At 41.1% G+C, this 14,737-nt stretch overlaps 1 protein-coding gene across 1 annotated transcript in view; it reads left to right on the forward strand.

Annotated features, from left to right (window-relative positions):
• Nucleotides 1-14,737, forward strand: part of LOC126458058 (zinc finger-containing ubiquitin peptidase 1-like) — a 248,903-nt gene that overhangs the window by 110,758 nt on the left and 123,408 nt on the right. The window contains exon 6 of the mRNA XM_050094856.1: nucleotides 7,972-8,095. Coding sequence (XP_049950813.1) covers nucleotides 7,972-8,095 — 124 coding nt within the window. The remainder of the gene's footprint in view (nucleotides 1-7,971; nucleotides 8,096-14,737) is intronic.

A 14,737-nucleotide genomic window follows, 5' to 3' on the forward strand; every position in this document is an offset into this window, starting at 1 on the left:
CACGCCCCACGTGTTGAGCAATTCGGCGGTACGTCCACCCGGCCTCCTGCATGCCCACTATACGCCCTCGCTCAAAGTCCATCAACTGCACATACGGTTCACGTCCACGCTGTCGCGGCATGCTACCAGTGTTAAAGACTGCGATGGAGCTCCGTATGCCACGACAAACTGGCTGACACTGACGGCGGCGGTGCACAAATGCTGCGCAGCTAGCGCCATTCGACGGCCAACACCGCGGTTCCTGGTGTGTCCGCTGTGCCGTGCGTGTGATCATTGCTTGTACAGCCCTCTCGCAGTGTCCGGAGCAAGTATGGTGGGTCTGACACACCGGTGTCAATGTGTTCTTTTTTCCATTTCCAGGAGTGTAATTAGCTAAGGAATAGAGCACCATGAATTTGAAGCACTGACTGCACTGCTTGTACATCCATGCTAAACATACACACTGCTAGTCTTACATAAGTGTCATTGGTATAGAGGGCATTGTTTGTTCTCTTATAACATATACAGGTGGCTGTCTGAAAATAGCAGCCTCAATTTGAATTAAGCTATGCACATGCTGAGATTATGTAATAAGGTGTGCATCTAGAAGCCTGCTTAGTCTACATGATTCACTTCATATGGTATGTTATTTACTATGAAGTTTCGAGTTCAGTATTAATGTGATATAGATCTTGTTTTACTGGATGGATAAAAAATCTACTCACGAAGTGGCAGCACAAGAGCACACATATAAAGGTATAGAAGTGTGTAAGCTTTAGGAGCCTGTGGCTCCTCCTCCTGGCAGAAGGGTTGAAGGTGAAGGTAGAGGATTAGGAATGGAAAAGTTCAGAAAATTCACCTCGAACTGGGTTCAAGGGAGACTCACTGGATGGAATGAGAAGGAAAGACTGATTGTTGGGGACTGCACCAGGTGATATTTGAAAACCTGAGAGCTTGAAGATGGAAGATAGGGTAATACACAAGACAGAGATTACTGACGCAACGTCAGCACAAGTTGACATTCACATCTCTGCCATACGGTCTCATGATGAGACTGACATGTTAAAATTCTTGGAATCAGTAAATGCATTCTCCCAGTTAAATATCACTTGGTCCTATTCTGAATCCCATGCTACTTTCCTTGGTGTTGACCTCATCCTCACAAATGGTCAGGTACACTCTTCTATTCGCATTAAACCTACAGATGACCAACAGTTCTTAAATTAAGACAGTTGCCATCCTTTCCATGACAAATGTTACCTCCCATATGGACTTGGCATTTAAGGCAAACGTATTTCTTCAGATGTGGATTCCTCACAGTATTACGCCACCATTCTCACCTCAGCTTTCACTGGACATAATTACTCCAGCTACCTAATTCAAAAGCAGATTTCCCTGGTCATCACATCCAACCCTGGTACTGCTGGTCCCTCCAAAAAAACAACTTAGAGGCACTTGTCTTGTCACTCTGTATTATCCATCCCTTGAATGTATCAATCAGTTACTTCGACAAGGCTATGACTTCTTAAAATCCAGGCCTGAAATGATGTGCATTCTACCCGACAATTCGCCCACCATGCTTAGAATAGCTTTTTGTTGCCATCATAATCTCTGCAATATCCTTGTTAGACCCTATGCTCCTTCTACACCCATTTCCTTACGCTACGGCTACTACCGTTGTGATTGTCCCCCATGTAAGACATGCCTCATATAGCTTCCTAACATCACCTATATCAGCCCTGTATCTGGCAAACATATACTATCAGAGGGAGAGCCACAGATGAATTGAAACATCATGTACCAGATGTTATGTGAATACTGTTTGGCCTTACACATTGACATGACTATCACAAAGTTATCATCTCAGATAAATTGACATAGGCAGATGGTGTATACTGACAACACACAGTATCCTGTTTCAAAGCATGCTCTACACTATGACAGTCATGATCTTGGTGCCCGTTTCACCACACATGCCATCTGGATTCTTCTCTCAGACATCAGTTCCTCAGAACTTCGCAGATGAGAACAAGTCTTCCAACATGTCCTTTGTTCCCACCACCCAGCCGGCTGTAATTTATGTTAATTTCTTTGGTCTCAGCATTTCTTCTTAGTAACTGTTCCTTTCTCCACTCCCAATTAGTTTTCTGCCCCCACTTCTATGACATACAATTCACTTAGTTTTCCCCTCTTATTAACTTTTGCATGATGTTTAATCTCTGTCTGCATATTACCCTGTCTTCAAACTTTAAGCTCTCAGGTTTTCAAATCTCATGCGATGCAGTTCTCAACAATCAGTTTCTCTTTCTCATCCTGTATGGTATTTCTCCCCTGCCCTGGAGTTCTAGGCAACTTTTCTGAACTCTCCCCGTTTTCTAAACCTCACCAGTCCTTTTTCGTCATACACATCCTTTGCCTTCAACCCTTTTGCCAGAAAGAGCCACTGGCTCGGAAAGCTGACAAATTTCAGTGATTTTAAATGTGTGTTCTCCTGACATAGCTTGATGAGTATATTTTTTATCTATTCACCTACATTGAACTATATTCCTTGTGTAATGAGAAAGCAGCATATTTGCACTCACTCGTGTTTGTTCATTTGTGACAATAATGCAACCAATGTAGTTATTCGAGAATTTCTGTGTAAATTCTGGAACCACTCAGCCTTCTACTGTCTTGAACACATGATATTCTGGATATGAGTATGGGACGGTAGAATCCTACTTACTGCCAGTCACATCTTTGTGTGTGCAGGTTTAAAATCAGCCGCGGGAAGAAAGTAGACGCGGTGGACGAATGGTACTGACAAGTACCTGTCAGGCAATCCATAGATGTTTTAGTGAGTGTGTAAGGAAGAACCATGGAGCTTACATGCTGCTCTGTGCTTATTGTGTCACTGACTATTGTTATTAAAACAAGGGCAGTTGAAAAATAACTTTTGGAAACTCCTGACATAAGCTTGCTACAGGCAAAACTTATTTTCTGATTCATGTTAAGAGAAGTTATGGTATCTAAGCCAACTTTCTTTCACCGAGCGACGTGGTGTAGTGGCTAGCACACTGGACTCGCACTCGGGAGGGCGACGGTTCAATCATGCGTCCGGCCATCCTGATTTAGGTTTTCCGTGATTTCCCTAAATCGCTCCAGGCAAATGCCGGGATGGTTCCTTTGAAAGGGCATGGCTGACTTCTATCCCAGTCCTTCCCTCATCCGATGAGACCGATGGCCTCGCTGTCTGGTCTCCTCCCCCAAACAACCCCAACCCAACACAACTTTCATTTAACTGTAACCCAATTTGTTTCTGACGTTCGGCTGTATGAGAGTCTTACAGGAAGTTACATATTTATGTGGAAAGTGAGAGCTTTATTGTGTACAGAGGTTAAATACATCATTAATTGATGAAAAGTAAAGTTTGTATGTCTACTTGTTTCATAAGTAGAAAGAGTCTAAAAATTCCTGTACCTAGTGTTATTCTATGGAGAAGAAGTCAAGAGGGTTCCCAGCAGCCGGCTAGCTAGTAAAGAAGAGTGGCTGCAAGTTCCAAGTAAGTCACCTCGTAAAGAAGGGGAAGGTGGTTTGGGGGAATAAACCGATATATCCCAGATCCACACTCACAGTTAAATCATTACAACACGACAGCTTGTGTGAAAGGACCAAGAAAACAGGAATTTAAATCAGAAATGAGAGAAGAAGTTGTTATGCGTTGCCATAGCAACCAAAAATAATAAGACAAGGGAATTACTCCGAGAAATTGGAATATGTTCAAGTCTCCAATGGAGCAAAATTTGGAGGGAAAGAATGTGAAGAAATGAAAAACTCACAACGATAAAAATAGTAAAGAATATTTCGATGTCTTTGTCTAAGAAGAAATATGCATAGAACGCTTCAACCAAGAAGATCCAGTGCGGGGAGTATACTGCTCCCGCACACATTGCGGGGACGCAGACGCGGAAACCAACATACATCTGACGCCGCCGGCACCAGCTGCTGTTCACTGGTGCTGTCCGGTCTCCACATCCGCTCACCTACGCAACGCGAATTCTACCACGGGTGAGCGTGAAACAAAACATGATTACTTTAGTACAAAGTGGTTGGGGAAACTCAAGACCCAGCTATGGCCATGGAAATTAGCAAAGAATTGCCTGACTGGGCTGAGTTGATTAATTTAATCAAAGCTCAGAGTCTTAAGTTAAACTCATTAAGTTCTCAATTAAATACCCAGAGTGAAGCTTTAAATGCTCAGAGTGAAACACTAAATATTCAAATGACAAATTTAGGTTTGTTAAATGGCAAAATTGACTCTCAAAGAAAAGAATTTAGTAATCTATGTGAAGGCATGGGTGCTTTGAAGACTGAGTTCGACACTATAAGTAATAAAGTAGAGAATTTAAAAGCAGATTTAAAGAGCGAGTTGACAAACTCTTTGACCACTCATTTAAATCATCTTAGTCAGAAACAGAGTAACACTTTTCAAGATTTGTCGAAAAGGTTAGAACTTATCATTGAGAACAAACATAACAATGTAGAATGCGAACTTATTGAAAAGCTAGGATCTTTTGAAAACGTGTACAATATTAAGTATAATGATGTAAGGCAGGGGTTGAATGCTTTGAAAGAGAGAGCATATAAGCAGAATGAATTAATGTCAGTCATTCAGTGGCAAATTACAGGTGTCAGTACAAGGGTAGATAATATAGAAAAAATTTTCAAAGAGAAAATAGCTAACTCTTATATTATAAATGTAATTAGTTTGGAGGAACAATTTGGAGAAATTATAGGTCGAAAGGTTACGGAAAGAATAACATCTGGAAATGTATCGCCTATTCCTTCTTCTGAGCTTAGTGATACCAGAAAGGGTATGGATGACCTCTGTAGAGAAATTAAGCTTATCCAAGATAAAGTAGAGAAAAGAGTAACTTCACCTAATGTATTGACTAGTGAAGCGGTGACTGATTTGTAATGGGGAGCTAATTCAGGGTTATCTAGACAATTCCCTAATTTTAAGGTCACACGGAGATGTACATTCGAGCCATTTCTTAAAAAAATTTAACCAAGCTTTACCAAAAAATTGGGAAGATTCCAAGAAGATCGAATTTGCTGTGGGGTACCTTCTAGGGGAAGCCTCAGAATGGGGATCAGTAAATATTGAGAATTTTTCCTCTTGGGGGAGACTTTCAAAAGAAATTTAAAGAGAATTACTGGTCTGCCAGTGCTCAAGAAAAGTTAATATCAGATCTGTGCGACCCAAAGTATTATAATAATACTTGGGGTACTATGAGGAAATATTTCGACTGGCATTTAACATGAGCAAAGTATTTAGATAAGCCAGTGGAAAAAGAAGGGTTAGGACGTATTTTAATTGGACGATTGCTAATCTATACGAGAAAAGACATCTTGTGTAGTGGTTGGAAAACGATAGAAGAGTTGTTGTCTCTTGTTGACACACTTGATGCAATAAATAAGGACCGCAACGAAACTTTACACCAAAATGAAAGTTCGAACTATAAAAGAAATAGTGGAAATTATTTTAAAAAACATGAGGCAAACACAGCAATAATACACTAGTACAATAAGAAAAGTTGTAACAACGATTATCAAAAGAAGCATCCACATTCAAATTTAGATCCAGTAGCTTCTCAAGAATTTGTACTGAGTAACCATGGGGGAAAGAAATACAGTAGAAGAAGAATGGGTAGCTCTGAGGGATGAAGTAGTGAAGGCAGCAGAGGATCAAGTAGGTAAAAAGACGAGGGCTAGTAGAAATCCTAGGGTAACAGAAGAAATATTGAATTTAATTGATGAAAGGAGAAAATATAAAAATGCAGTAAATGAAGCAGGCAAAAGGGAATACAAACGTCTCAAAAATGAGATCGACAGGAAGTGCAAAATGGCTAAGCAGGGATGGCTAGAGGACAAATGTAAGGATGTAGAGGCTTGTCTCACAAGGGGTAAGATAGATACTGCCTACAGGAAAATCAAAGAGACCTTTGGAGAGAAGAGAACCACTGGTATGAATATCAAGAGCTCAGATGGCAATCCAGTTCTAAAAGCAAAGAAGGGAAGGCAGAAAGGGGGAAGGAGTATATAGAGGGTTTATACAAGGGCGAAGTACTTGAGGACAATATTATGGAAATGGAAGAGGATGTAGATGAAGACGAAATGGGAGATAAGATACTGCGTGAAGAGTTTGACAGAGCACTGAAAGACCTGAGTCGAAAAAAGGCCCCGGGAGTAGACAACATTCCATTAGAACTACTGATGGCCTTGGGAGAGCCAGTCATGACAAAACTCTACCATCTGGTGAGCAAGATGTATGAGACAGGCGAAATACCCTCAGACTTCAAGAAGAATATAATAATTCCAATCCCAAAGAAAGCAGGTGTTGACAGATGTGAAAATTACTGAACTATCAGTTTAATAAGTCACAGCTGCAAAATACTAACGCGAATTCTTTACAGATGAATGGAAAAACTGGTAGAAGCGGACCTCGGGGAAGATCAGTTTGGATTCCGTAGAAATGTTGGAACACGTGAGGCAATACTAACCTTACGACTTATCTTAGAAGAAAGATTAAGAAAAGGCAAACCTACGTTTCTAGCATTTGTAGACTTAGAGAAAGCTTTTGACAATGTTAACTGGAATACTCTCTTCCAAATTCTGAGGGTGGCAGGGGTAAAATACAGGGAGCGAAAGGCTATTTACAATTTGTACAGAAACCAGATGGCAGTTATAAGAGTCGAGGGGCATGAAAGGGAAGCAGTGGTTGGGACAGGAGTGAGACAGGGTTGTAGCCTCTCCCCGACGTTATTCAATCTGTACATTGAGCAAGCAGTAATGGAAACAAAAGAAAAATTTGGAGTAGGTATTAAAATTAATGGAGAAGAAGTAAAAACTTTGAGGTTCGCCGATGACATTGTAATTCTGTCAGAGACAGCAGAGGACTTGGAAGAGCAGTTGAACGGAATGGACAGTGTCTTGAAAGGAGGATATAAGATGAACATCAACAAAAGCAAAACGAGGATAATGGAATGTAGTCAAATTAAATCGGGTGATGCTGAGGGAATTAGATTAGGAAATGAGACACTTAAAGTAGTGAAGGAGTTTTGCTATTTGGGGAGCAAAATAACTGATGATGGTCGGAGTAGAGAGGATATAAAATGTAGACTGGCAATGGCAAGGAAATCGTTTCTGAAGAAGAGAAATTTGTTAATATCGAGTATAGATTTAAGTGTCAGGAAGTCGTTTCTGAAAGTATTTGTATGGAGTGTAGCTATGTATGGAAGTGAAACATGGACGATAACTAGTGTGGACAAGAAGAGAATAGAAGCTTTCAAAATGTGGTGCTACAGAAGAATGATGAAGATAAGGTAGGTAGATCACGTAACTAATGAGGAGGTATTGAATAGGATTGGGGAGAAGAGAAGTTTGTGGCACAACTTGACTAGAAGAAGGGATCGGTTAGTAGGACATGTTCTGAGGCATCAAGGTATCACAAATTTAGTATTGGAGGGCAGTTTGGAGGGTAAAAATCGTAGAGGGAGACCAAGAGATGAATACACTAAGCAGATTCAGAAGGATGTAGGTTGCAGTAAGTACTGGTAGAGGAAGAAACTTGCACAGGATAGGGTAGCATGGAGAGCTGCATCAAACCAGTCTCAGGACTGAAGACCACCACAACAACAACTATATGTGTGGCAATTTTGCAGAACATAACTATGGCATATAACAAGAGTTACCAGTACTTATCTTATAATGGCCTCATGCCCATTGTTGTCTAAGTAATAACGTGAACTGTATGGCAGAAGTAGCACACAGAAAATATAAACAGGAAATATGGAACAGGTTGTTACGTACAATGACAGAATTGTGAAAACAATTGGAATGCAGTTCAGCATTGGAGATGGCATGGTTACTGTTGTATGTACAAAAAAATAAGGAAGGAAAACATTTCATCTCATTTATGTTTACTCATTTGTCTTCTGGTCTGTGTTTTAGGTCTTGTTCCTAAGATACGTGGTGTCAGTTCTTCTTCGGCAAATGTAATCAGAACATACATGTGTACCACTGTTGACCATTATGCCTCCACCTATGGTGATAAAGGCTGGGGCTGTGGCTACAGGTAAGCCATTACTATATCACTTCCTATTTTCTTGCTAGCTCTTAAACTATTCTTGTCATGTGGGATACATGACTTATTTTTTAGATAAACGGAAAACAAAACCATTGTATATGTTCATAGCTGCTGAATTATGAGACTGGCTTAGAGGTAAATATGCATTTTTTATGTGGCATTGGAAAGATACTTCAAAGACATAACATGTATGGAACTTGATGACCAGTTAGTACCCAGATAAAAATGCTAAATACCACTGACCTACCATCAGGAAAATTGTTCTCACAAACATCTATGTTCTGCACCAAATATAAGCAAACACATACTTCATGTAAAAAGTTTGTGTGTTTTCCGGTGCACTTGGAAACATCAGTCCCTGTACTTTGTTACTATTAGAGCAGAGTTGCTGTTGTGTAGTAAAATTCCTTGTAACTGTACCAAACTCTGCTGACATGTCTTTGCAAAGATCATTCAAAAATCAAGAAACTGGAAGTATGAAGAAGAAAGTACAGTACTGAAAAAGAATAGCAGCTGACGAGAGAAACACAGTTAACACTTTAGCAGCAGTAACACACAATCTGCGTGTCACTACAAGGCAGCTTGGAAGTGCGAATAGGAGCATCCAGAGGAATTATGTGTGAATACTACAGTCTGATGCATTTCATTCTTTCCACATTTTGCTCCATCAAGAGCTTCATCACAGAGTCCATCAGAGTCCATTGCAGTTCTCCAAATGGTTTCTATTAGAACTGCCAAGTGATGTGTCATTTCTGAAATATTTTGTTTATGGATGAAACATAGTTCACAAGCCCAGGGCAAATGAATCTTTATGATATACACTGCTATTCAGTTGAAGATCCATGTTGGCTGAGAGAAATGAATCAGTAACTATCTTGGTCTTGCCAATGTGTGGTTCAAGCTTTTCAAGAATAACATCGCTGGTGCTGTATTATTGGTGGGACACTAAACAGCCGTTACTATCTACAGTTCCTAACAGGTCTGCTCCCCTAGTTATGGGCAGACATCTTACACAAGGCACTCCATGTGTTACCAACCTGACTGATGTCTTGCCCTTTCTTCACAGATATTTGTAAACCTTTTTAACAAGATATTTGGAGCAGATTGTGTGTTCAAGTGTTCAGGAAACACTAGATGGGTTCCACACTCAGAAGGCTAAACACCTCTGGTTTCTTATCAGTGGCATAAATTAAAACAAAAGGTCTACAAGGAAACACTGATATTTCCTGAAGACATGAAATGTCATACAACAAGTCTGTGCTGTGATAAGTCCAGATAAGTCAGCATGCAGTTTATCTACATCTACATCTACATCTACATCCATACTTCGCAAGCCACCTGACGGTGTGTGGCGTAAGGTACCCTGAGTACCTCTATCGGTTCTCCCTTCTATTCCAGTCTCGTATTGTTCGTGGAAAGAAGGATTGTCGGTATGCTTCTGTGTGGGCTCTAATCTCTCTGATTTTATCCTCATGGTCTCTTTGCGAGATATACATAGGAGGGAGCAATATACTGCTTGACTCTTCGGTGAAGGTATGTTCTCGAAACTTTAACAAAAGCCCGTACCGAGCTAATGAGTGTCTCTCCTGCAGAGTCTTCCACTGGAGTTTATCTATCATCTCCGTAACGCTTTCGCGATTACTAAATGATCCTGTAACAAAGCGCGCTGCTCTCCGTTGGATCTTCTCTATCTCTTCTATCAACCCTATCTGGTACGGATCCCACACTGCTGTGCAGTATTCAAGCAGTGGGCGAACAAGCGTACTGTAACCTACTTCCTTTGTTTTCGGATTGAATTTCCTTAGGATTCTTCCAATGAACCTCAGTCTGGCATCTGCTTTACTGATGATAAACTTTATATGATCATTCCATTTTAAATCACTGAATGCGTACTCCTAGATAATTTATGGAATTAACTGCTTCCAGTTGCTGACCTGCTATTTTGTAGCTAAATGATAAGGGATCTATCTTTCTATGTATTCGCAGCACATTACACTTGTCTACATTGAGATTCAATTGCCATTCCCTGCACCATGCGTCAATTCGCTTCAGATCCTCCTGCATTTCAGTACAATTTTCCATTGTTACAACCTCTCGATACACCACAGCATCATCTGCAAAAAGCCTCAGTGAACTTCCGATGCCATCCACCAGGTCATTTATGTATACTGTGAATAGCAACGGTCCTATGACACTCCCCTGCGGCACACCTGAAATCACTCTTACTTCGGAAGACTTCTCTCCATTGAGAATGACATGCTGCGTTCTGTTATCTAGGAACTCCTCAATCCAATCACACAATTGGTCTGATAGTCCATATGCTCTTACTTTGTTCATTAAACGACTGTGGGGAACTGTATCGAACGCCTTGCGGAAGTCAAGAAACACGGCATTTACCTGTGAACCCGTGTCTGTGGCTCTCTGAGTCTCGTGGACGAATAGCGCGAGCTGGGTTTCACATGACCGTCTTTTTCGAAACCCATGCTGATTCCTACAGAGTAGATTTCTAGTCTCCAGAAAATTCATTAATACACGAACATAATACGTGTTCCAAAATTCTACAACTGATCGACGTTAGAGATATAGGTCTATAGCAGGGCTTAACAACTGGCCGGTTTTGAGCGCGAGTACTCGCGTCTGCTCAGGCACGTGCTCGCGAGCAGGTGCAAGGTGGCGGAGTAGGGAGGGAGGCGAGGTAGGGGAAATGCGCGCGCACGTTTGAATAGGGCTGCAGCGTGCCTATTGAATTCGCGCCGACTGTGTAACGTTTAAAGTACTACGATCAGCTCGCTGGTTAAGAATCATGTCAAGTCGCTGTTGTGTAACCCCAACCATGCTTTCGCAGTTCAACCCCCATTGGGAGGAATTGTATCTGTTTGCAGAAAAAGATGGTGTTGCAAAATGTTTAGTATGTCACAAAACACTGAATTCTTTTAGGAAATTTAATTTACAGCGACATTATATGTTGTACCATGCGAAAGACTACGGAAGTGGAAAATGTGATGGACCAGATCGTGCACAGGAAGTTATTAAACTTAAAAGGAACCTATCCGAAGAAGATCTGGACGACGAAGAAAAATCAACTGAGGCAGCTCTCAGAGTGAGTTACAAAATTGCTTTGCTTTGCTTTTAGCAAAATCCCTGCCCCTCTTCACTGATGGCGATTTAATAAAAGAATGTTTGGTATTTGCAGCGGAACATTTGTGTCCATCTCAAGTTGAACAGTTTCGGATTGTGCCATTATCTAACATGACCATTATGTGTCGCATACAGGACATGGCAGATGACGTCCAGAGCCAGCTTGCAAATATCTGTAAAGATTTTGTGGCATATTCTCTAGCTCTGGACGAAAGTGTTGATATCACTGGAACAGCACAGCTTGCCATATTTATTAGAGGTGTTAATAGAGATCTTCAGGTGAGGGAGGAGCCATGAAGAACACTACAACCTGAGGTGATATTTTGAGTAGTATTGAAGAAACTGTTGAAAATATAGGATTGTCGTGGAATTCTTTAGTTTCAGTGTCTACAGACAGTGCACCAGCAATGACAGGGAAAAAATCGGGTTTCGTTGCGCTGTTGAAGGAGAAAATGCAAAAACTGGCCGAGCTGAAAGAAATAAGGGGCGTTCACTGTGTGATCCACCAGGAAAACTTATGTGCAAAGAGTATCACTCTAAAAAATGTGATGAGTGTTGTTGTTCTTACAACCAATTATATAAGGAAGCATGGGCTACAACACAGGCAATTTAAAAGCTTTCTTGAGGATGTAGAAAGCCAGTATGGTAGCCTGCCTTATTACAGCGAGGTCCGCTGGCTTAGTCGTGGCAAATTATTAAATCGATTTTTTTGCTTATTAGATGAGATAAATATGTTCATAGAAATAAATAACATGTGTGTTCCTGAATTGAAAGAGCCTTCATGGAAATGTGATCTCGCGTTCTTAGCAGATTTAATTAGCCATGAATGCTTTGAACATTTCACTACAAGGTAAAGATCTGCTAATTACTCATTTCATAGATCAAATACGAGCTTTTAAAATGAAGTTGACACTTTGGGTGAGTCAGCTGGAAACAGGAAATCTAGCTCATTTTCCTAAATTATCACCCATGCAAGATGTTCACAAACACTGTGAACGTTATTCACATAGCTTAGTTGCCCTTAAGGAAGAATTTGATCAACGCTTTCAAGATCTGACAGCACTAGACAGTGATTTTGATCTGTTCTCCTCTCCATATTCAGCGAATATTGAAGAGATTCGTCCTGAGCTGCAACTAGAAATTACTGACCTGCAGTGTGACAGAGAATACAGAAAGAAATTTCAGAACAAGAAAAACATTTTGGAATTCTGCAGACACTTCCCTCAGGATAGATTTCCTCGTTTGCACAAACTGGCGTCTACAATAATATCAATGTTCAGTTCCACATATGTTTGTGAACAACTGTTCTCTGCAATGAAATGTAACAAGACACGCCTGAGAAACGCATTGTCTGATCGAAATTTAAACTGCACGCTGCGCCTACAATGCACAAGAACAATTACTCCAAACATAGACGCAATTGTAAAGGGCAAAAAGTACTAGATAACCGAGAATCCCACACTTCAGTGACACCTTTTATTGTGTAACAGTTCACAAATTAATACGAATGTAGAGGCATACACTAAGCTAATAAAATTATGTGGCACATGTACATTCTCCTTTATTTGTTTCACTTGTCGCTGTAATACGAGGGCTGTCTAGAAAGTAAGTTACGATCGGTCGCGAAATGGAAACGGCTATGAAAATCCGATAAAGCTTTGCAAAGATGTGTTGGGCAATGTCTCTAGTATGACTCTAGGTAGAATTATGTCGCTCTTTTCATTCCTGAGCTCTTAGTGAGCGGGTAAAGATGTTATAGAAAATAGTGTCTCCCGCCAAGTACGAGGGCCCAGTGAGAATTTTCCCCTGAAGCTATGCAACCAACATTACATAACTGTCGTGCGGTTTCTTCTTCAAGACAATTCTCAGCCTCATTCGGCAGGGGCAATTAAGATGTTCCTGCATCGTTTCAATTGGAAATGTTTGGCTACCCACAATACAGCTCGTAATTGTCTCCCACTGAGTTTCATCTCTGCTCAAATGAACCGCTGGCTATGAAGACAACATTTTGGCACAGACAACGAGCTTTAGGCCAGCGTAAAGAATTGGCGGAAAGCACTGGCGACTGCCTTCTATGATGAGGGTATTGGAAAGTTGGTACAACGCTAGACAAAAGTCTGAGTCAGAACGGCGACTACGTAGAGAAGTTGCTGAAAGGTGTAGCTAACTGTTACAAATGAAACATTTCTGATTTTCACTGTGATTTTCATTTCGCAATCAATCGTAACTTACTTTCTGGACAGCCCTCGTAATTCGTGAGTGATATCCCGGTAGGTGGCTGCTGATTTACATTGACTGGCGGCAGCTGTTGTGTGCCCCACGTCACTCTCCCCACTCTATGCTCTGGTCTGTTAGTGGGGGTAGCGTGCTCGCGCTGCTCCGTGCTCGCGCTTTGCTGCTCACAGCTTGCTCCGCGAGCACGTATGCTGTGAAGCCCTGGTCTATAGTTTTGCACATCTGTTCCACGTCCCTTCTTGAAAACGGGGATGACCTGTGCCCTTTTCCAATCTTTGGAACGCTACGCTCTTCTAGAGACCTACGGTACACCGCTGCAAGAAGGGGGGCAAGTTCCTTCGCGTACTCTGTGTAAAATCGAACTGGTATCCCATCAGGTCCAGCGGCCTTTCCTCTTTTGAGCGATTTTAATCGTTTCTCTATCCCTCTGTCGTCTATTTCGATATCTACCATTTTGTAATCTGTGCGACAATCTAGAGAAGGAACTGCAGTGCAGTCTTCCTCTGTGAAACAGCTTTGGAAAAAGAAATTTAGTATTTTGGCCTTTAGTCTGTCATCCTCTGTTTCAGTACCATTTTGGTCACAGAGTGTCTGGACATTTTGTTTTGATCCACCTACCGCTTTGATGTAAGACCAAAATTTCTTAGGATTTTCTGCCAAGTCAGTACATAGAACTTTACTTTCGAATTAATTGAACGCCTATCGCATAGCCCTCCTCACACTACATTTCGCTTTGCGTAATTTTTGTTTGTCTGTAAGGCTTTGGCTATGTTTATGTTTGCTGTGAAGTTCCCTTTGCTTCCGCAGCAGTTTTCTAACTGGGTTGTTGTACCATGGTGGCTCTTTTCCACCTCTTACGATCTTGCTTGGCACATACTCATCTAACGCATATTGTACGATGGTTTTGAACTTTGTCCACTGATCCTCAACACTATTTGTACTTGAGACAAAACTTTTGTGTTGAGCCGTCAGGTACTCTGAAATCTGCTTTTTGTCACTTTTGCTGAACAGAAAAATCTTCCTACCTTTTTTAATATTTCTATTTACGGCTGAAATCATCGATGCCCTAACCGCTTTATGATCGCTGATTCCCTGTTCTGCGTTAACTGTTTCAAATAGTTCGGGTCTGTTTGTCACCAGAAGGTCTAATATGTTATCGCCACGAGTTGGTTCTCTGTTTAACTGCTCAAGGTAGTTTTCAGATAAAGCACTTAAAAAAATTTCACTGGATTCTTTGTCTCTGCCACTCGTTATGAA

Source organism: Schistocerca serialis, chromosome 2 (assembly GCF_023864345.2).
Source record: "Schistocerca serialis cubense isolate TAMUIC-IGC-003099 chromosome 2, iqSchSeri2.2, whole genome shotgun sequence".
In the NCBI taxonomy this organism is placed as follows: Eukaryota; Metazoa; Arthropoda; class Insecta; order Orthoptera; family Acrididae; genus Schistocerca; species Schistocerca serialis.